Source organism: Neolamprologus brichardi, chromosome 18, assembly GCF_056152115.1.
Source record: "Neolamprologus brichardi isolate AB-2024 chromosome 18, ASM5615211v1, whole genome shotgun sequence".
Lineage (NCBI taxonomy): Eukaryota > Metazoa > Chordata > Actinopteri > Cichliformes > Cichlidae > Neolamprologus > Neolamprologus brichardi.
This window is the reverse complement of record NC_142121.1, coordinates 27,132,249-27,156,083: the sequence shown is the minus strand read 5'-3', so window position 1 is coordinate 27,156,083 and position 23,835 is coordinate 27,132,249. Positions and strand designations below refer to the sequence as shown.

Below are 23,835 nucleotides of genomic sequence, written 5' to 3'. Positions count from 1 at the left end.
CATATTTTTAGAGTCAGATGGTTAAATTACTCATTTGATTAGTGTTAAAATATATCTCAAGAATTGGGGGAGCCTGTCTAAACAAGAGAAAAAGTAGATGTTCAGCTGTCATTTTGTACTGTTATTGATATTTGAGCATTCATAAAGTTTTTAATTGGGAATCAGATTTTATGGTGTGCACTGTGATTTGTGTCAAAAATTCAGATGCATTTTGAGCAGCTTTAGACCAAAATAACAGCATCTGTACTCTGAAGCCATTATCTTCATGTACTTTTCTTTGTGCCCTGCGAGTGACATTCACATGTTCCTTGTAAATTGAATCAGACGGGAACACCGCGTACACACTATCAGCATGGATCTGGGTGCTGCGAGCTTCTTGGCACTGCTTTAGAACAAAACCTGTGCCGCATTTAGGAATAATGCTACAAAGGGAGAAATTACAATCTGCAAACACAGTAATAATGAAAGTAAGGAGCACATGCTACAAAAACACACAAAAATAATTCTGTTTTAGAGGACTACTAAAAGTTGAGATGTGTTTGTAGCTGCTATGATTTGTGACTCTTAAAGTGCCTGGAGTCAAGTATCCATCAGTGGTTTAAGTAAATGGATCGTTAAACGGATCGTTTAACTTGTTGGTTTAAGCTTTCGACTCGATGATTCCGTTATTACTACAGATATTTAGAAAAAAAATAACCATATACTGTATGGAAGAGATGGAAGTTGCCACTGTAATGTCACCCAGTTGCTTGGTGTTTTGCCTTTGTTTACACCTGATGTTACCATGGATAGCAAGTCGGCACTGGAGAGTAATCTCCTGTTGCTATCACTACATACTGCATGTTACTTTTTTCTTTGATTAACATGGTGCATCATATTAAATTGATGCAAATTCTGTGAACAATATTTCCTTATGTTACATCGTAATTTTTAATCCATATTTTTGAAATTGATTAATCTTAACTTTTACATCTTTAATTTTTTTTTTTTTTTACATATTCACTATCCGGTCGTTAAGTGATGACGTGACGAATCCTACTTCCGGGCCTAAAGTAGTCTGCGTTTAATATGGCTTTTGTGTTGTTAACATGTTTAATGTTTTGTATTTTCTTCTATTTAATCTCAAAAAGCTCCTAAAACAGTCAGTGATCACTGTTGACCTCCCTCGGCTTTTATTACCGCTAATCATTTATTTAAGCTCAGCTTTTAAAACCTTAGGATGTAACTACAGCCCAGCCCATGCAGAAGTATATGAATGACTAACCTCGTATTGTGGATGGATTATCTCAGTTGTTCTCCTGGCTGAAGTTTGGTCCTTTTACAGCATCCTGCCATGCGATTACATTTGTTCCTGACCACCGAGAACACTCACGTTAACTTTTATCGAGTGGAAAAAAGTTAGCTTGTTTATATTATGCTAACATAGCTGTGTCGCTAGCACATCATTATATACCAGCTAGCCAAACTTCAGTAACCCTACAAACGTCACTGCTGTTTAGATTTGTGTCTTCATTTATGTTGGAAGTGATAACAGAGCTGTACGTTTTAATTTGTTTCCAAAACCCCGCAGTCAGGACATGCTATATTGTATTTAGATAGAAGCTAGCGAGCTAACTTCCTGCTAACTTCTAACTCCGTTAAATGTCATAAATTCCGTTTTCATGGATGCCTGGATGTTAAACTCAGTTGTTACACCTGGTAGAGCAGAACGCTGATCATTTTATTAAAGATGAAAGACTTTAGACAGTTTTTCAACTCTCAGTAATGTCACAGAGATCGTTTGATATATGGACCTGCAGCAGAGTTTAGGCCCAGACACGGCTAGTGACGTCAGACTTAACGACCGGATAGAGATGTGCATGACAGACGTATGGATGTTCTATTACTCAGCTGTCCTTTTACCAATATAAGGACTGTTCTGTGTGTAGTGTCACTGTTACAGACATCACACAGTTTTCCACATAACAACTTCACACATACTGACATGAAGAAGTGATCTTTAGACATAATAAATAAATGAAGAAGAAGAAGAATAAACTCCAAGCCTTATATTTTATTTTGAAAAATGATAGCAAAAATGGTTACAAAAAAAATAGAATTGATTTGTGAAAAATTGCTGCAGAGCAAGTAAATATCTGTTGCTTGTCTTTTATTTATCTTTTTTGGACATAAAAACAATGTCCAAAAATTTCACATATGAATTAGATACATTTACTGGAGCATAATATTGTAGTATACCTGTAAACCCAGTTTTGCTATGGCAACTATGAAACCAAACTGAGTCCTGTCAGAATATCCTGGATTATAGGATTTTGATTATGCAGCTGCTTTAGGTGGAGCTGATTGAAGCTACTTACAGATATTTCTTATATGTCCATTATAGCTTTTAGAATGTACATATAATTAGTAGTACCGTTAAATTTTCCTCCAGCACTTACTGTTAAGGTGATTCCTTGCTCAAATACAGACTTCACACATCTGTATTCCAGCTGTTTGAGGGAACAATAAGGCCATTATAAAGTGGATGTTCACTGTATCAGTCAATGTAAAGTTAGGTAATGGAAGATGAACTATTAGCCTAACCTTTTCTACTCAAGAGTCCTTTCACATTTTAAGATGTGACTGGGAGCCGAGACTGGATTAAATTCATTTCATTCAGACTCCTCAAACAAAGGAATCCTTTATATTAGACGCAGCAAAAGTTCAGTCAGGACAGTTATTTTCATGCTTGCTCTGTCAGCTGACTGCGGATGTTCACTTTTCCAGTTAAACTAACATGATTTTGCCCAAACCTCTCTGCTGCAATGATTTGCTGATGCTAAACTGATCAATTAAAATCTTCCTCCATCCCCCCTCACCTCCAGTTTCAATCAGAGCCAATGTCCTTGGATTTGTCCACCAATTAGCAAAAACAAATCACCAGCTGGCTAAATGTTTGGCATGCATGTGTAGTTTAAAAAGAAAAGTGATTTGTATGGAATCAATAGAACATTCTCAATGAAAGGATTTTTTTTAAATTAAATAACACACTGAATTCATTTTCCTCCTTGTTGATGCCAGCAGACCAGATAAATTGGCCGAATGAACTGAAGGAACGAATTTCAGATGACTATTGGAAGAAAAAAATAAAAATAAAATGTGGGCCAGTTTTAAGAAACTGAAACATATACAACAGATGTTTTAAAGGAACCACAATAAACATGAGACTGTAATATTGAAACAAAGAGGCCTCAGGCAAACACACCCAGAGCTGTGTTTGAGCTGAGTGATAACGCTCCCACACTGTCACCCTTTATCAGCACGGCTAAATAAAAGGCGCACTTTCTTGAACATTTCCAGTAAATTCACAGCAACACCCTACAGGTGCGTCAGCTGTACAGCTGATTAGCAAGGTAAGCAAACATGGAGATACAGTTTGAAAACAAAAATAAAGGAAGCTATTGTTATGCAACTATCCTGGGGGGATATGAATTGAATTGGGGCATTTATCAAGAATGAGCGCTTATTTTGGATACTCGAAGTGCATTTGGCCCTAAATGCTTACTCTGAATATTTCTTCAGGATCGCTGCTGCCTGTGTCACATTACATGTTACTGTTTGATTTGGTTGAAACACAAACTGATTCCTGAAGCCAGTGTGTCTTCCTAACAACTGGAAGTGCAGCCAAAAAACCCCAACACACTATGTTCATATGCAGTCCCTGTACTGGGATTATTTTGATGGCGCACCTACAAAGCATTTCAAAAACTCCGATGCATGTGGACTGTCAGCATGTTATAATTCTGCCTGATAGTCTTGCTTAACTTACCTTGGTAACAACCTTTGTGTCTGACAGCACCTGTTAGGACAAATTGCACAACCGTCACCTGAGCGGCACCCAAAGTCCACCTGAAAGGCGTCTAGAGTAACTGAAAACATGTGAACCGGGTCTGTGTGACAGTTTTAAACTGGAGCTCTGCCCTGTGTTTAGAGACCCTGGTGTGGGAGTTGCAGGGAGATAATAATCCCCAGAAGGCATCGATGAACTTCCTATCAACAACTGTGTTATTAATGATTTTTAAAAAGTATTAAAAATGTTTAAAAAGTTGCGTGTAATATAGGAATATAAATAAACACATGAAGTTGAGTAAGTCCAACCCACTTTTAAAGCACATAACAGAAATGATATGGCTGTTATACAATACTGATCTGCCATGTTATTTTTATAACTAGCTTCATTCTCTTTCTCTCCTTTTCATTTCATTCTCGTCTCGTGCTTTGTGAAGGCAAAGTACAAAAACCAGGGCAGTAAAGTCAGAGTGTGTTTGGAGGAGAGACATTTCTGACTTTCCATGTTTCATAATCAGAAGCATGTGTCTGCCACGTGGAGGATTCACGTTATTAGTTGCAAGGCTGGAGAAAGAAAAACATGTCAGTGGTTCTCTGAGGAGAAAAAAAATAAAAAGGTGAGCTCTCCCTCATGCAGCGTAACACTGCATATTTCTGTGTTTGTGAAATGCCATCTGCATGTTTGTGATCCAGTTAAAGCTGCCGCTCAGTTTACATTAGAAGCCAATCCTGGGAAGCTGCAGTTAAATGGCAGTTAAACTGATGGAGAAAGGGAACAAAATGGTCAGATTCACAGATCCAGACAAACAGGCTTGTAATAAGACTGGCCAAGGACTGACTTTTGTTTGAAGGCTAGTGGAAACCTTTTTTATTATTATTAGCACGTCTAAAATTTCAGCATTGCAGACTTGAAAACAAAAGAATTGTTACTCATAATAATATCGAGAGCTTGAGAAAGTTTTGATTTGAATATTTCGGGACTCTTGGGTGGGATTTTTTTTAAAGCCTTTATTTTCATACATTAAATGGTTCACTTGAGAGCAAAGTATCATACCTGGCATAATCCGAAAATATCACGCCCTCGTGGCTCTGCCTCAAAAATGTTTCGTCACGTACGGAGTGGCATCACCAGTGGAGGGCAAAGGTGAAGATTCCTGAATTAGATTGTCTACTGCTCTCCTTCAGATGGGAGGAGGCAGGGAGCCAGTGCAATGACGCCTGGTGGTGTTTCTCTCCCCCCCCCCCCCCCCCAATCTGTTTAAATCACTGACATCCACGTGTAGGCTGAGCTGTGGATATTTTGGACACTCCAGCCAAATGACCACAGAGTGCGTCAGTCAGCATGAAGAGGTTTTGGAAACATGAGAGAGGAGGCTTGCAAAGTGTTTTATATTGCAAGACAAATCAACAAGACAGTGGAAAATAGTGAAAATGTGTGTGTGTGTGGAGGGGGGGCTGAGTTGAGTTGTTCATCATATTTGCAGCTTACAAACAGATGCAGATACACTCAGCATGTCATGCAGCTGGAATGCGGTATCCTATTTTTGCTTTTCATTTACTTTCCCAGGATTTATCATATCAACTTGTTTTTTTGCAGATTTAATGAACTTTGCACCATTTTACATGAATCGGATACACGCATCTCAAGCGCGCGTTATATAAAAACTGTCTCCCTCCTGTTGCCTGCGTGCTGGAGAGAATGGAGAAATTAGTGCTTCTGTTTAATCCTAACAAACATAGGAGACGGAGAGACCCTGTTCCCATGGAGACGCTCATCGTTTGCGCACAGAGCACAGTCCAGGTGCTGGAGGAGGTCGGCAGAGCCTTAATAAATGAACTTAAGCTGGACTCCCGGTCGCAAGCGGCGAGTCGCAATGAGAGTTAATTAAGTCAATATCGCACAGGCGCACACATATTAGGCAACTCACGTACACGCGGCTCCACAGAACAGCGTGGCTCCAACCACAAGCACACACATTAAAGAGTTAGACTTCCTGCCAAGTTGAATGAAAAATCTCTAAGTCAAGCTGAGCTCATTACTTAAGCTTCAAGGATCATCTTGCCTCCAAATGTGTTTATATCTGTGTCCCTGTATGCACCCCGCGCGCGTGTGTGTGCGTGAATGTGAGCGTGCTTTTATGTGAATATTCTCTATAATTCATTCAATGCTTCTATTCATCTGAATTGCTACATTTAAAAACCTTGAGAATGACACCAGTGTTCTTGTACCCGACGAACCCCCTGCAGACAACTCATGTTTAATAGAGAATATTCCTCGCACTCCTAACAAATGCGTCAGCAGGCAGGTTGTTTTTCTCTCCCTCTACTGCATCCAGCAGTGGGACCCTGGTGTTGGACCCCAGTGGATTATATCAGAGAGGAAAAACAGTTCGCATGGTATATGTATTATTGCCTGAAAGGGCTGGAACGTCATGACTAAAGTCAGCACTGTGACGTTGTGTATTTAATAATGTCGCTGCACGCAAGATTAATAAATGGCTGCACTGTGATTCTCGCTGCATCTGATTTTTCAAAAAGGCTTGAAACTTAACTTGTCAGAAACTTAATTTCTCTGGTTTTTGCTGCTTTGGATGAATGAGAATTTAGTAAAAGTGTAATGATATCTGATTGTCCCGGGACGGCCCTGCAGCAGCTCTGTAGGTTACAGACACACTGAGCAGAGTGGATTAACAGAGCGGGTTATTTTGAACTGAGAGGATCTGTGGTGACTGAGCTCAGGATGTGGAATTGACACTGAGCCAGAGAGAGAGAGCGCGCGCCTCTGCTGGTAGGCTACAGAAATAATAATAATAATAATAATAATAATAATAATAATAATAATAATAATAATAAATTAAACAAAGAAAAAACAGAACAAAGTAACAAATACAGGAAGTACAAATGCATTTACTAAAGTTTTTTTCTGACTGTTGCATTGTTTCAGTTACATGTGGATGGAAAGTGCCATTTCACTAGCGCTGAAGGTCATTTTAACTACATTATTTACTATTTTAGTTTCCTATTTCAGCAAAGGTACCTGTGACTGCAGCTGTGAGACATGCAGAAAGTCTAAACAGTGCACCCCTTGGTCACATGCACTTCGTGAACTTTCCTTCCTTCCATTAAAAATAAAAAACATTCGAACATGAGTAGGACGAGCTCATTTAAATGTAGGAGCTGAATTTGCATGAGCATGCAAAGGGGGTTTGTTTAAAGTGTTTAGGGCAGCAGCTCCTCACTGTTCTTTTTATTCTCATCAATCAGTTAATTAAGGCAGATAGAGCCTGATAAAGGATTACAATGAACCAATAAAACAAGAAACCATATCCCATATTTTCTATTTTTAAAAAAGGTGCATATAGGTCATGATATTTAGAGCCAGTTGTTCCAGCAGCGCTCTGAAATTGGACCCGAGCCCATTGTTAATAACCTTGGAGTGTTAATGGACTGTGACTGAACAAACACATTAATATTGTTGTGAAAGGAGGTTTTTACCAACTTGGGCTTCTTTCCAAGGTCAAGCCCTTCCTATGTTTTAATAATTTTGAGAGACTTGTGCATGTTTTAATCACACTTTGACTTGAGTATTGTAATGCCATTTACTTTGGTGTAAATCAGGGGTCCCTTTCACACCTTTAGTTGGTCCTTCTTACCAGAACCCATGAAGTGGATCAAATCTCCCCTGTGTGATTTTTAGGATGTTCTACTACAAAATTTTACATCCCTTTATGGGTTGACTCCATCAAATCTTGCTGATCCCTTAACATCTTATTTTCATGACCTTCAAGGTCGCTGACATGCTCCCTGTCCCAGTGACTAGACTTAAAAACAGGGGGGATCGAGCTTTCCCAGCCATAGCCTCTAAACTGTGGAATGAATGACACCACCCTTTTTAAGTCTTAAAAAGTCCCTAAAAGTCTCCTTAAAACTCATTTTTATTCCTTGCCCATAGTGAGAGCTTAGTTATTTAGTCTGTTTATTTGTTCACTTAGGTCAACTTTGTTGTTTTAATATGTGCTTCATACATAAATTTGGACTGGATTAGATATCTATAGCTGGCTTATGTTTGTGTCCAGGTCCATTTGTTTCTGTTTAAAATAAATAAATAAATAAATATGCCTCAAAGCATCCAGTGGTGCAGAATTAATTAATTAATTCCAAGTAAAATATTCTCACTTTTTAAAATTGTTAAAATAAATACAAATTATTATATTAGTTTTAAAGCTGCTGAGAACATTGGAAGAACCATAAACACGAGACTTTGATTATTAAGTAAAATAATAGTGAAGGGCTCTTTCATCGTAAAGAGGACCCTTTGGGGTCTCTAGAACAGATTAAAAGGTTTGTAGCTCTCTTAAATGTGGATTTAAAAAAAATAATAGCTGAATTAGACTCATGTGCATGCTGGTACACTTTTCATGTGACACGTCAAATAATAAAAAGGTGAAAATGTTACCTTATCATAAAAGTCGTTATTTCATTTAAATAATCACATGTTAACACAGGTGTCCAAGGAGAAGCCTGTTTAAATTAAAAATAGTTGCAGTCAGGTGATGATTGCTTAGACTTCATAAATGCCTTTTTATTTACTTTTCTTTAAAGAAAAAAACACGTTAATTTACAGAATAAACACACTGTAAACTAAATATATTATTTTAGACATGAAGGACCAAAAAATGTGCACGTCCCATCAATGACCCATCTACAAATCCACAACACTCAGAGGAGCCTTGAAAAAGACGAGAGTATTAACATTTCAGTAAGTTAATCCATTTAATGGTGCAAAAAGACCATTATGATCCCTCAACCACAGTGCTGAGTTCTTTCTAGTAACATATCATTATATGCTCTGTTAATGATTAAAGACTTGATCTGACACAGTTCAGCTTCGGTTCATGTGGTGTCCTACCAGAAGTACAGGGTTATTGTAATCTTTGGTAATTTGGGATCTGATTTCTGCTGTTTATAAGACGATAAAGAGAAGCCAGCCAGACGACAGTTTATCATATTCAAGAAGCCACAGGGACAGAAATTATTTTAACAGCAGTTTAGCTTCCAGTATTGATTCTGCACTTTCTCATTTATTTTTCTGTGATGTCTGGCAGCTGCGCTCTGCTGATCACAGCACTTTGAGCCCGAGTTTGGATCTCCTCCCGATCCAATACTGGACTAAAAAGAGAGGGAAGCCCTCAAGCTAAGTGCTGCTCTTTCAGTGTGCTTCATCAGTCTAAATGTCGTGTTGTCATGCAAAAAAACATAAAAAAACGTCATTCTGAATGAATTTCATTACCGGGGATCCTCATATATGATGGATTCTTTGCTGAAATGCAGACAAAATAATTGCTGTTGAGGTATATTATCCAAATGTGCCTTCCCTTTTTCGGCATGCGGCAGATGTCCAATTGGAAACTTTGTGAAAATAGGATTCGGGTTCAGCCTGCATTCATCTGAGATGGTTCTTAAAGCTCAAGATAAACTGCACAAAAGGTCAAAGGGCAAAGCTAAGAGCATATTTTAGATCACTGTGTGTTGTTGCTTCTATAACCCGTTGACCTATTAGCTCTCCTCATTAAAGTACTCCAAACATTAACGTTTACAATGATTTGACTTTCTCATTCGCCCGTAACCGAGCAACAACAGTCTTATTTTCTGCACAAACACATATAAAGATATAAAAGCATGAAGCAGAGACTTCTTTCAGCTCCATCATCATGAATCGATCAACACGTCGTGCAGAATGAGTGAAACAGGACTTTAAAGAGCTTAACGGCATATGTGTTACGCCGAGTGAGTGGAGGTGCCACGTTTGCCCATTAATGACGATAATTACATTAGGGTATTACGGCACGGCGGTGCAGTGCTGTCACTGCTGACTCACGGGTTTGTGGTTCAAATCTTGTGGTGATTCTCCTGTACTGCACCTGTGACTGCACTGGTTTGACTCTGGCATCCAAAGACGGGCAATTTAGGCTAATCGGTAATTCTAAATCTGCTGTAGGTGTTTGTTTATCTGTCTCTATGTGCTGGACTGGTGGCCTGTATTGAAACGTATCCTGCCTCTCACCTTGATGAGGTTGGGGTAGGCTGCCGTGGCCCCAAGTTAAGAAAATAGATGGCTTTATTTGGTGTATCCTTTAATCTCATACTACCATCATATAGTACTACTCACATTCTAATACTTATAAAATAGCTATTATATAGAGTGTTTTGGGTTATGTAAGGCTGCAGGTCATTTGAGGCACTTTAGACTTAACTTTCTCCGAATAACTCATGTAACCCTTAAAGCTCATTATTCATCCTCTCCTGTGTCACCTCCCACAGTCTGACTCCTCTCCAACAGCTGATACTAACACATGATTCTTCATACTAACTTGTTTTCTGACCCCTATTTCTGCAGTTACTGAGTTAAAGAGCCGGAGGTGTCAGCCCATACGTGGCGTCTGTTTCCCTCTAGTGGCCAAAGTCTGACATCCACCTGAGCGCCTGATGTTTCTTTACGCAATGTAGGAAAAAAGGGTACTTTTTGTTTTCTGTCAAACGTGCAAGAGCTATAAAGCATGTGGTTCATGGTCTATTTCAGCACAGGACTGATTTAAAGTCTGTTTTGTGTCTTGTTTTTAAGGAGCTGGACTCTGCTGCAGCGTCTGTTTTTAAGGTTGCTTGGGGGCTTTTACACAGTCCCCCCCCAAATCGTCTAATCAAAATAGGTGTAGGCTCCCGCCCTCCACTGGACCTAGAAGGTACTACAGGTGGGCTTCGAGATGTCATTTACAATAAGCAGCTTCTATTTTTAATCGATTGACTAGATTCTTAATTCTTAAAAGATTTTAAAAACTCAAAATAGTTATAGATAAATATTTTTCTTGTCTTTAAAACTTTTGCAAAGTTTAACACCAGAGAGGATAAACTTAGAATAAGATGCATTTTTACAGGCGGACTTGTTTGGCTTATTATTCGCAAGGGGTCGCCACAGCGGATGGATCCACATATTTGATTTGGCGCAGATTTTTACATCCTCCAGGCGGGGATCTTGCACATATTACACAATCATTACACTCATGTTTTGGTTCCAAAAACTGTATGTTAGTATTTTGTTTTTGTTTTTTTTTATCTTAAAGGAATTTTGAGTATAATTTTGAAACAAAGCCACAAGGTTTTAAATTACTTTACTTTTCTGACCTATTTATGAGCCTGAACTCATTTTATATCTCAAAATTAGCTGTAAAGAACTGGAAATCTGTTGACGGTGAATCAGTTTTAACAAGTACAACATCAGAAGATCAAGATTAATGAATAAAAACACAAAGGAAATATTCAGCGACTGAAGGTTCGAGTGTGACACAAATTGTCATTTCAAACTGGGGAGTCTGAAGTTTGAAAATGGTTGTCTGCGGCATAAATTCCATTCAATACCACATGCTCATGCTAAAACTGATCATGGGAGGATTTTACACAGTGGTTAGCCAATGACGAGGCCAGGATCTAATAATGTCTTGTTAGTAATCGTGATTGACTCCAACTGGTAGTTTCTCTTTGCAAGCATAAAAAGGATTTGTTTCACAGCACTTAATGGTCAATCCAATAAGTGCTGTGAAACAAATCATAGTAGCATCATGCTCTGGAGCTGTTTTGTTACCAGTGTTACTGATACACTGCACAAAGTGGATGGAATAATGAAGACTACCTTCAAATTCTTCAACTTCACCTCAAATCAACAGCTGGATGATATTAGACTTGGACACTTAAGCTGCTGGAAAGGCCTTCCCAAAGCCCAGACCTCTACCCTATTAAAAAAAAAGTGTGTACTACACTTAAAAATATAAATATAGGCCATTTTAAAAGCCAGGCCAGTGAGAGAAAACCATCCATCCATCTTCTTCCACTTATCCACAGCTTGGTCATGAGGTAGCAGCTTATGCAAAGAAGCCCAGACCCCCCCTCTCCCCGGCCTGGGTTTGTCCTAGGGCCTAGGGCCTCTTCCCAGAAAACCAACCAGTTTAAATGAACTTCACCAATTCTGCCCAAATATCCAAAAGCATCCAGATCATACGCTTACAAATTTATAAGGGGCATAAAAGCAAATATTAGCAGCTGTTGTCTTGTATTTTAGAACAGGGGAACAGTTCTTTGGTGTTTGAGCAGCATCCTCAAGGATCACCAGAAGGTGGCGCCCTCTCCCGCTGAACGGTGTTGGGTGGAAACAAACGTCAGCTTATTCTGGAGGGGTTTGGTTTCTTTGTTGTTATTTATTTTAGTTATAAAATCAGTTACACCTTCATGACTGAACGAACGATGGGCTGACAACCTTTGAAATTCTTTCCTGTAAAGTCACAGACAGGCTGACGCATCTTTCCAACGTAGCATTTAAGTGGTACCGACCGTGTTTATGTGAAATGTGAGTTCACAGGCGTGCTGGGACAGGAGCAGGAGACCGTAGGTATGCCCGCTCCCCACCCTCTGCCTATCTCTCTGTTTGGATGTGTTTTTTCCTGCCTGAGGCCACAAATTTCTATATGTTTAGCTCTGTGTTGTACGGGATTTTAACCGCCTACAACCCAATGAAAGTTTTTTTTTATGATTTGAAAAATTGTGCCACCTCTTTAAAGAGAAACACCCTTCTCTATTTTACGTTCAGATTCTTATAAATGACCTTATCGAGTAATCAAAAGAGATTTTGCGTGGTTAGGGTGGAGCTCTGAAAAGAACATTCAGATCCTTTCACTTTGAAATGGTGTCTTGGTCTTTCACCTGGTGTGAGTGTGCAGTGGTTATTATTAACCCTAAACATAAACTGAATCCAAACACTGGTTGTCACATGGAAAAGTGGCAGTGGATTTATTTCATATGCAGTAAAATAATAATGGAAAGAAATTTAAAAAAACAACAACACAAAAATCATAACAAACGGTACCATGGGAGTTTATACAAAAATGGAAATTAGTTGCAAAGAAAGCGACACAAAAACTGAATGTCTCCAACATATTCTGAAAACTTTCTTTAAACTAAAAAAAAAATCTTTTAAGCTTTACAATAATCCCAGTTTAAATCTAAATACATGCTATTGGACCTTATTTCTAACATTCAATTCTAACATTGGCATAGGTTGTCACATTAATTGTCAGTTTATTAATAAAGAAGCATCCCGTCCCCACTGCACTACTTTGACCCCACCTGCAAATAAACATGCTGAACAGTAAACAGGTCTGAAATATGCCCCTTTAAAGCCAGCGCTCTTAAATGAGCCCAGGCCAGGAGAAGTGGGAAGACTACTTCTACACGTAGTTTTTGCCTCCCGCAGGGTGGGACTGGGGGTAGCGTTGAGCCGGCCCAGCGTCCTGCTTGGGGCAGTGGCAGCAGAGGAAGGCCCCTCCGATGATGACGAGAATGGCAGATGCCCAGCCGACGTACAGGGCACTTCCAAACTCATACCTGTGGATGAAACACATCACACATTGTGCTTGAGTGTTTGAGGACTCGCATGGTCAGCTCAATACAAGATGTTTGTGTCTCTGTGAACAACACGTGTTGTCTTTGAGCCGATGTGGCACTAACTCAAAGGAGCAGGTAAACATTTCAGGAAATAGACCTTTTTCTTTGGTGCCAAGTGGAAAAATGTTGTGGGTTTGCACGGCTCACGTGCCTGAATTTTTGTCGAGGACTGGACTCTTTCATTTCCCTTTGTGTGTGCTGTAATGCTGAATCTTGAACTTTTTTTGGTCTCTGTCACAGAGACAGAATGTTTTTTTATCTGATGTCTGTCTGTGGATTCACCAAAGAAACCTTCAGTGATACCTGATAAGGATTGCGGGGGGGTTCGCGTGACAGAGGAGATGCTCACCTGGAGTTAGTCGGAGTGAATGGATTGTAGAATTCCTTTGCTATGTTGCTGCCGAACCAGGAAGCTCCCGCCAGGGCAAGCAGACCTGGAAAATTGTGAGCAGAAAAGCTTCTCCATATTGTTGGATTTTAGAGGTAACTATTTGCGCAGTTGTGTTAACAGTGACATATCTCGAATGCAAAACCTCACATTCTAAAACTATGTTCCAATGTAGCTGTGAACGCAGGTATAAACAAAGAAGTACTATGTTACACTTTTTTTAAAAACCCATAAAAAGATGATTTAACTCTCACCAGCAAGAATAAAGATAACCCCTCCACTCAGGGCCACCTTATCCTTCAGGTCTGGAGAGTCGCTCATGACTGTAGTGCACTTCAAACCCATCACTGCCACCAGGATGGAAATGAAGCACAGCACGATGGACGACACCATCAGCCCTCGTGTGCCCTGTACGTTTCCTGCAGACACAGAGAGGGTGCGTTAGTCAGAGCAGGTTTCACTCAAGGCTTACTTCACTAAGAAGTAACTGGGTGGTTAGAGACAGTTTAAATCCCTCCAAACAGGGAGATGCTTCACAGCAGCAGCACAGAAATCACACAAAATTTTACACGAGTGCCATTTTATTAGTCCATGTTTAACTGTTCTTTCTTTAACAATCAATCAGTCCTCAACAAACCACACATCACCTCTGTAAACCTTCTCTTCTAATCGAGGGCTATTCAGGATTAGAGAGTGGATTTCCAATGCTTCTCCGAGTGTATATACATTTCCAGAAGATTCATTTCTGAGGAATTTTGTGGTCTATTTTAAAAAATAGATTCTGTTCCCCACCCCGCCCAATCCACACACACACACACCTTACCCCATTCCCGACCTACCCTTTAAGCCAGATTGCGTCTTTTTTGCTTCACACTACAAACTTACTGAGAATCTAAATTTAACTGATCAAAACTGCATCTTCCTCATCTGGATGAAGACTCCCCATCAAGTGTTACCTTCAGATTTCTAATCCCGTCTCCCAAGAAACATTGCAGACTGTCCTATCACAAAAACACACACCAGAAAAATTGTACTTCTAACAAATAAATATGATTCTGAATAGAAGAGCTCACTCACAGCCTATTTGATCCTTTAGTTTTTGTTTTTGTTTTTATTTGTTCTATTCTTTTGTGTGTTGCTGTATAGTTCTCTGTTGCGGGGCTTGTAGTGCAGTGTTCCTCACATTGTCTCAATCCTTGTTTAACTTCCACTGAATGAATGTGTTTCAGAAAAAAAGGGTAAAAGTGTAAAAAAAAAAAAAAGGAAAAGAAACACGTCCATCAAAGGGATTATTTTTAATCTGATAGTTGTGTTTTTTTGTAAAAATGTTTACACTTGACTGATTTGCAACACTAACAGCATGAAGTTTAAACATAGTTTTTCATGTCTCTTTCATGACGTAGGTTGCGGTATTTGACCAACATGTCTTTGCATGCAGGAGGTCTAAGAAGGAGAAGAAAAAAAGGGCGCTCTCCCTTTAGTGACCTCGAGGCTTTGAAAGACCACAGAGTTAAACATATTTTTTGTTCATAGAACAACCACAGTTCTACTTAAACTTCTAGCATTGGTATTGAAAGTAACTGTTCAGGTATTATTTGAATGTGCACCATTCACTATCTCATGACATGCTCCCCACCCGCCCAGCTAACTACCCCCTTCCACACCCAAAAGATAGAACAAGTATTTGATTTTGGACACTGTGTTACTCATAAACCCCTTATTCTGTGGCTATGACCGTCATCAGCATTTAATAATAATGAAGAAATATCACAAAAGGTAAAAACATGATGTATATAAAGCAGTACCTGGCAGCTGGAGGAGGGAGTCATACACTTTACACTGAACTTGTCCGGTGCTCTGACTCGCACAGGTCTGCCAAAGCCCTTCATACATCGCCTGAGCCGTGATGATGTTGTCCCCAACGTAGGATGAAGCTTTCCACTGCACCATGATTGTGGCCGCGATGATGCCAAAGGAGCCAATGAGGGCCAGTATGAATCCGAGAAGCTGCACTCCGGCGTTTGCCATTGTTTGATGATTTAAAATATGAATTTAAATGAAAATGGCAAAAGTTCTTTCGGGGAGTTTTTTGGTTGTTGTTGTTTTTTTGTTTTGTTTTTGAAGATATAAAGATGAAAAAATGTTGCTCAATGATGTTCCCAGTGGGTTTGTGTTGGCGACCTGCTCCCAAATAAAGGCGCCTAATCACCTGTGCATCTTTAAGGAATGACCTGGAGGAGAGGGAGGATCCCTGGATGCCATTAACTCCTGCTGAAGTCAGGAGGTGCAGGGTGACACCTTCTGGCTGTGAAGGTCTTCTGCAAATAATAAAACCAAATGAACCCACACATATGCAGTGAACTCCATTTAAAAATAAAATCTTTTCTAAAGTAAGTAACAACAGTCGGTAAGAGCACTGTGAGCAGCAGTGATCATCTGTCCCATTGTTTGTTTGTTTGTTTTCACTTTATTTTTATAATTGAAGCAATATACAGAAATTCATTTAGTGAAAAAAATAGAAATACTGTAAAAAATAAAGCAAAATACACTCCAGTGGCACTCTACCTATTCTGATTCAGCTTACACATGAAAAAAGGGACAAAGTGCACATTTATTAAAGCACTAATCTCCTAAATAACAGAATATTTACATGCCATAAAATACAAATTACCGTATTATCAAATTATCCGCAGATCAAAGCCGAGTACTCCAGCTTTGGGACGTTAACGGTAAAATCTTAATAAGAAGGAAGTATCATAGTTGATTGTATGATTTCTCACATTATTTCACACATGAATGATCTTCTCAGTGCAACTTCTCTCTGATTTACTTGTTCCGTGAAGAAACATTTGCTTTTGCTGGTTTGCTGAATTGCATGATAATCTTTTTCTATGTGGAGCTGACCAGCGAGCAAAGGTCTTTCTTGCCTAACCCACACTTGTGTTGTTGTTTGCACTTTTTGTCAGCTGACTTCCAAGCCCACAGAGAAACTTGTCACAGTGTTCCTCGATCGCTGTAACACAGAGGTTTTTGTTTGCACTGCATGAGTCTGAGCTTTTTTGAATTTCCTCTTTTTCGTTGTTGGGTTTGTTTGTTTTTTTTCAGTAAAAAATGGACAGAAATTTGGGTCTGATCCAGCTCCTGCTGCTTCTCTGCCACAAAGGCAGTGGAGAGTTTTGTCCATACCGATGCCAGTGTTTCACTCTGGTCCAAGTGCTATGTGCTGATGCAACAATGACGTCTTTACCAAAGAATATTTCCAGGGAGGTCAAGGACTTTATTGTAATGACTACGGCTGTGCAGTACCTGTTCTCTCACACTTTGGAGGGCAGTCCTCAACTCACCAAGCTTATTTTCCTGGATAATCAACTGAAAAGTATTCACTCTCAGGCATTCAAACATCTGACTGAGCTTCAGGAACTGGAGATCAGCGGGAACCCCTTGGATCATTTATTTCTAGGAACTTTTTCAAAGCAAGGAAATTTGACTAAACTGCTGCTCAACTTCAACAGGTTCCAGACGGTGCTTCCTGGTATGTTTGACTCCTTGAAACAGCTAGAAACTCTGCAAATGAAGGGCAACGTCATATCAGATCTACCTGCGTTTCTTTTCCTAAACCTTCAAAAGCTGCGTGTCCTGGATTTGTCTCAAAATAAGCTTGAGGGAGTAAAAAAAGAAGCTTTTTGTGGTCTGGAAAAGTTAGAGATCCTGAAAATGAACACCAACCTCATCAACAATTTTACATCTGACACATTTCACAATGTTTCTCTGCTGACAGAGCTTCATCTGGAAGGAAACATGATAACAAAACTTGAGGATGGCATCTTTGCTGTGTTAACTGAATTGCAGGTGCTGAATCTCCGTGGGAACCTTCTTACAACCTTTAGCGATAAAGTGTTTGGATTTGGGGGCTCAAATTTGTCAGAACTGAACCTAAAAGGCAACAGACTAACTGAGCTGTCCTCTCTAAGCAGTCTGACTTTACTTACCAACCTCATCCTGTCCTCTAACCAGCTCTCCAACCTTACTGGAGACATTTTTAGAAATGTTACAGCCCTGATGATCCTGGACCTGTCTGAAAACCAGATCACTTCACTGCCCGAAACAATCTTTAATGATCTGTCTGAGATTAGGACAATCTACCTGCAAAAGAACAATCTCAGCACTTTGGATGCCAAACTGTTCAAGAGCCAGGAATTCATTCAGCAGCTCTACCTGTCTGACAACCAACTGGAGAGTCTCCCAGAGGACCTTTTCGACCATTTTATCCTGCAGTACACCGTGAGGCTGCATGGAAACCCTTGGAAATGTGACTGCCACATATCGTACCTGCATGACTGGGTGTTGGAAAACAGCAAAACCATGGAGATGCTGGACAGGGTGGTATGTGAGAGCCCAAACTTTTTGAAAAAACGGGCGGTCATGTCCATCGACAAGGATCAGCTGGTCTGTCATTTGTCCAGAGATGAGATGCCAGATCTCAGCACCTGTAGCCTACAAGCATCAAATGGCATCATGATCATAAAGTGTAAAGTAGATATATGTTCTCCACTGACAGTGAAGGTACAGTTTCAGAAGGATGATGGCAACATTAAGGAACATATTGTGAAAAATGAGCATGAACCCTCACAATGTAGCAACGAGACACTGATCGAGAGCCCCATTCAGTAGTTTTCAGACTTTTTCTGGGTGCAAATTGTTTCACACTCAGAGTCACGTTATATGTTCTGTGACTGCCAGAGTCAATACTCTAAACAAACCTCTAACTCACCAGCTGACTAGTATACATAAATGTGACTGAATGATAAGAAAGGTGGATGAACCTTTTTTTTTAAAAAGTTCAAAGTTCAACTCAATTTCCAAAGATCCTGTCACTGCTCAAAGAAGCAATGAGTGATCTGTCAGTCATCTGCTAACACATGCTTTTCCTGCGATTAAACTCCAGTAGATGTCAGCGCTTCTCTCCTCTGTGTAAACTGCCAATGCTAGTCCCCTCAGACAGAACAGTCATCACTGACACAGTGCAGAGTAGTTATGAATATGTTAGTGCATCATTTTGTTTTCAGCAAGTTTGAGGTTAGTTTCCTGTGAACAAATAATTGAGTAACACGTAATATTTGCTTCATGAAATTACTGGATTGAATTTCAAGGCAGGAAAATGTATTAATCCTTAAATCAGTGATAGAAATTGTATGAAGAGTCTTGAAAGGCATGTGGTGTAAAAATCACCATACGAACTACCATGAAGTGAGGGCCATCTGATACCCCTGTATCGGTTTATATAAAACTGTCTTCTAGAACAAATGGAAACAATTCTAGGTGTGTTCTTTATTAATTTATACAGTATCATATACTGGTATGTATTATCAAGCTAGGTTTGCTGTCAGCCAAATTTAGCTTACTCAATGTTGGTTTGCTAGGGATAGCTTTTAATAGCGGTAGCTAACTTTTTGGCTAATGCTAACTCAATTCTCAGACAACATGGCTGATGGTCAGTTGTAACGCTGATCCTGGACTGACATTGCTATGATAATGTCAGAACAACACCAACCCAGAAATATCAGATCACACAGCAGGCTACACCATGGGCTGGTCAAAAGGCTGTCACAGGGCTAACACAGTGAACTTCTGGGAAATTTGAGCTACACTAGCTTGTATGTAGATTTGACCATACATGACAGCCGTTGCTCCCCATGTGTATCACCAGTGTTGGGGAGTAACGGAATACATGTACCGCCGTTACGTTTTCAAAATACAAAATATGAGTAACTGTATTCCGTTACAGTTACCGTTTAAAAAGGTGGTATTTAGAATACAGTTACTTTGTTGAAATAAATGGATTACACGGCGGTACTTCCTTGTTTCATATTGTGGCGGGTCAGGACTGTTTGGGTTTTGTTTGTTCTGTTGTTCCAGGTGGCAGCGTTACGGTTGCCATGGTTACAGGGTGAGCTCCCTCTCTGCGTGTTTCCTGGGTGAGAGGGGCCTTTTTGTTGTTGTTGTGCTAAGCTAATAGGCAGAATGCTACAGGTATAGCTCTAAAGAATGTAGCATCATAGGCAGTGTAGTCCGTGCTGCAGGGAGAATGGACTGCCATACACGTTATGTGTCTGTGAGCGAGAGAGGGAGAAAAAGGAAAAGTACGAGCTGTCATCGAGCAAAAACGGGAGCTGGAAGCATGTAAATATAATAATAACCACTGCAGCCAAGAAGAGTGCCTGACGAGCCCAGTTGTAAGTAAGCTATTAAAACTCGACTGTACACCGTGTTCGTGTTTTCCTCCAAAAACAATAAGTTCCGTTGGAGCAGCCTTTCAACGCCTCTCTCTGTCTCTCGCAAGCAAAGTTGACCCAGACAACAAAGTAAAGCTTGTTTTCGGCTACGAGCCATATTAGTCAGAGGTCCCTTTACTACGGTTCGGAGCCGTGGACCTTCAGTAACAGTAATAAATCACAGCAATAGTACATTCATGTAGTTGTAAACAGCATGATAATGTATTAAGTAATCCAAAGTATTCAGAATACGTTACTCTCATTGAGTAACGTAACGGAATACGTTACAGAATACATTTTGGGGCATGTATTCTGTAATCTGTAATGGAATACATTTTAAAAGTAACCTTCCCAACACTGTGTATCACTGACCCTTGGGGACCCATGACTCTGTCACTCAAATCCTCACACTTGCTCATTTTTTTGCTTCTAACACATATACTTTGAGGACAAAATGTTCACTCTCTCTTTAATATATCCCACCCACTAACAGGTGCCACGATGAAGAGATAATGAGTGTTATTCACTTCACCTGTCAGTGCTCATAATGTTATGCCTGATCGGTGTATGTCATAAGCTAACTGTGGCTTGTGTACCTAATATCATCATCAGAATATCATCATAGCAACCGGCAGTATGTAGTGCAGTAATTTTCTGCAGTGGAGCAGAAGGGCAAAGCAGCTAAATGAATATACTTACACTATTGCTCAAAAGTCTTGAAAAATGTTTTTATATTCAAAAGAAAAAGACCATTTATTTTCATTTGCAATAACAAAAAATTATTACAAGTGTCCCAACTGATCTATTTACAGCATTTCTGTGTGATCTGATTGCTCAGAGAAGTGCAGCCTATTCAGTGGAGACCAAGTGACAAAATATTACACAGTTTTCAGAAATTTCCCACATAGAACTGGTTTTATTTCTTAGAAGAGACGGTGATCACACCCACAAAACGCCCACAGACTGTCCAAAGAATAGCCAAAGATCAGTCACCAGATGAACTTGATAAACTTGCTTTAGGTTACACAATATACCACTGGATCACAGGGGTGATCCTACTGAAAACAGGCCTCTTTATGTCTATGTACATAAAATATGTACTAAATTTATGATGTGTGATTTGAGTAATTATTCATTTTCACTTAAAGCATTTCTTTAATATTGCACACACATATAGTTGTGATTTTTACTTGGCTGTGGAGTGGGTGAACTATTCATTGCAGTTCTTCAAAAGTATGTTGGTATCAAGCAGCCATCCTCTGATCAATCTCACTGCTGCTGCACACTGAGAGGGATAATAAAGATTGAGGGAGGAGGAGAGCCCCAGCGCAACAAGGCACACAGATGGCTACACCTTGAATACAGCACTTTCACCCGTGGTTAATAAGGGTCAAATGCCAAGGGGTCAATTGGGTCCTCGTTTCGAGGTGACTGACATCCCAATTCAAGTGGTGGCATACTTATTTCCAGAGTTTGGAGGGTTGTCCTTAAGCTGGAGGTAATCCTCACTTGACTCAAAGTCTGAAAACAGAACATTTAATGTTGAAAGTACAGCTAATGAGCAGAAAGAGATATGGAAGTCGTTAAATGCATATCTCTGTTCAGTGAGCGCGCTGGCATTTAAATGAATAGAAAAGAAACTAATAGGATGTGTCACAGTTAGCAGTGCAGTTGCTAAGAATGTTTTTGAGGCTGTTTCCTTTGGAATTAAGGTTACTTAGAATTATGCAGGAATTATATTGTGAAGTAAATGAAGTCAAATCTAACTGATTCATTTCATGGTATTGATGTGGCCTTTTGAAAGCAAAATGTTGCCAATCAACAGGTAGACACTAGATGTTGGAGTTTAGCGGCTAAACTAACAGATGAAGACTTGATGAAGAACTAGTGGGTCAGAGTTGTGTCCACATAACGAAATCCAGCACTGAAAACTGGATGCTTGAAATAAAACAGCTGAAAGTGGCCTAAAAATGAGAGCAGGATAAATTAACTGCAATTTACAAAAACTAAAACAATGAACTGATACTCTGAAGCTCTGTAGAGATGCACAGAGATGAGATTAGAGATCTCCTCAGTTTATCATGCAAGTGATCACATTTTTAGGCTACTATAAAATAAAATCTTTATTTAAAACAAAAACCTTCCTGGAATTTAGGTCTCCTAAAAATTATTATTGGGATACTGGGAACTTTTGGTAGAGTTTAAGTTTTGCCACAAGAAATGAAGAGGTTAATGGAGTTATCAACACTAAATCACCTGCCAGCATCCATCACTGGTAATTGCTCAGCAGAGTTACAGCAGCAGTGTTTGAGAGCAACCCAATGAGTAGGAATGAAAAGCTGCTTTTCCCCCACCCATAGTCACAGCTCATCTCTGTATCCAGCTTAGTGGGCATTTAGCACCGGACACCACACTCCACACAGCAGCTCTTCAGATCGAAGAGAAGAGAAACAGAGGGGAGGGCGACATTATCCGGTGAGGCGCACAATGTCCAAAACAACACAAAGCACTGGGGAAGAGGGTTTCCCACAGAGTTTAGACTGGTCAGTGAGAAGGGAGGTGGCGAGGGCAGGGCAGGGTCCTCAGGACAAAGACCAGAGGTCATCTTAGGCTCAGTGCTTGTGGCGAGAATTTGGGACTTTACTTCTTTTGATGGGAAAATGTTAACTACTTTCACACTGAGTCGCTGAATAAAATTTTATAAGTGATCTGAAACACTGAACTCAATGTTGAGGAGAAAAAAATTACAGCAACTTTTACTTGTACTTCAAACACCATGATTATGGTTTTTGTCTCTCAGCCTTATTTAAATGAGTTTAGTCTGTCATGAAATGATAACCAACACCAGTTGCTATCATGTGGGCAGGTGTCTATTAGGTCCTCTCTCTCACACAGCCTATGAGAAGGGTGAAGCACAGATTTGGTGATGCGATGACCTAAGCATCTCGCCAACACAAATGGGCCATTTTGCACTCTCAAACTGTGAACCTTGCTTACAAACAAGGGTCAATATTTACCCCTCAGTGCACCCAGACCCCTGGATGGAAGCTTAATTGGTGGTGCTGACCAAATTAAGAACAGCTGACCTGATGTGGGTGTTAAGTGGACGGGGAGATGTTACTAGAATGGAAATCTTTTAGCATGCTGGTACACTGCCCTTTGTTTTGTCAGTCCCTATTGGAGGATAACAAGAGGCTATAAGCTCCTTATCATCACATTACATTTATGAAGGATGAATCGGGAACTATGGCCCTCTGGCCCCCCATTCTCAAAAATAGCTATCCTTGTTTTGTGCCCAGCTGGTTTTATTATGCATGCAAGCAGCACTACATTCTATACTTTTGGTCGGACACTGAAATACCTTCTATGCTTCATCCTCCAGCAGCAAAGATCCTATAAAACAATATGTGTTTCATACATCTGGGTTTGTTAAAACATTGCCAGTTTATTTTCCCTGATTTATTTTATGAATTCAATGCAGACAAGTCATGTTTCCAGGTTTTGATTAAAAACCTACTTTCACTTGCAGTTGTACATGTAATGTGGATTTCACAGATTGCAGGCCACTGCTTGTGTTGCAGGCCACATCAATTCCTATCAGTTCAATTCCGTTTTATTTGCATAGCACCAAATCACAACAGCAGTCACCTCAAGACCACAAGGTAAAGACCCGATAGCAATACGGGGAAAACCCCAACAATCAAAGGATCCACTTTGAGCAAGCACCTGGTGACAGTGGGAAGGAAAAACTCAATTTTAACAGGAAGAAGCCTTCTGCAGAACAAGGTTCAGGGATGAACAGGCATCTGTCAGGACTGGTTGGGAGTGACAGGAGAAAGAGAATCCTAAAAGCGTTAG

The 23,835-nt window shown here is 39.9% G+C and overlaps 3 protein-coding genes across 3 annotated transcripts in view; 2 read left to right on the top strand and 1 right to left on the bottom strand.

Annotated features, from left to right (window-relative positions):
- slc35a3b (solute carrier family 35 member A3b) overlaps positions 1 to 19,436 on the top strand; it is a 77,372-nt gene extending 57,936 nt beyond the window's left edge. The window contains exon 8 of the transcript XR_015716841.1: positions 19,413 to 19,436. The gene's annotated coding sequence lies outside the window, so the exon portion shown is untranslated. The remainder of the gene's footprint in view (positions 1 to 19,412) is intronic.
- On the bottom strand, positions 12,659 to 15,918 carry cldn1 (claudin 1). Its single transcript, XM_006786824.3, has 4 exons — positions 15,511 to 15,918; positions 13,960 to 14,124; positions 13,667 to 13,751; positions 12,659 to 13,257 (listed from the first exon to the last, which is right to left on the bottom strand). The coding sequence occupies exons 1-4, from the start codon at positions 15,731 to 15,733 to the stop codon at positions 13,101 to 13,103; spliced, it is 630 nt and encodes a 209-aa protein (XP_006786887.1). The 5' UTR covers positions 15,734 to 15,918; the 3' UTR covers positions 12,659 to 13,100.
- On the top strand, positions 16,694 to 19,930 carry LOC102790922 (uncharacterized). Its single transcript, XM_035906147.2, has one exon. The coding sequence runs from the start codon at positions 16,817 to 16,819 to the stop codon at positions 18,374 to 18,376; it is 1,560 nt and encodes a 519-aa protein (XP_035762040.2). The 5' UTR covers positions 16,694 to 16,816; the 3' UTR covers positions 18,377 to 19,930.
- Positions 19,931 to 23,835: the final 3,905 nt, after the last annotated feature.

Bases quoted from the DNA above. Each gene is read 5' to 3' on its own strand.
- cldn1 (XM_006786824.3), bottom strand. From the start codon at position 15,733: ATGGCAAACGCCGGAGTGCAGCTTCTCGGATTCATACTGGCCCTCATT. The intron at 14,125-15,510 runs GTACTGCTTTAT...CTGTGTCTGCAG, and splicing joins CTCCCTCCTCCAGCTGCCAG to GAAACGTACAGGGCACACGA. The intron at 13,752-13,959 runs GTGAGAGTTAAA...ACAATTTTCCAG, and splicing joins GGTTATCTTTATTCTTGCTG to GTCTGCTTGCCCTGGCGGGA.
- LOC102790922 (XM_035906147.2), top strand. From the start codon at position 16,817: ATGGACAGAAATTTGGGTCTGATCCAGCTCCTGCTGCTTCTCTGCCAC.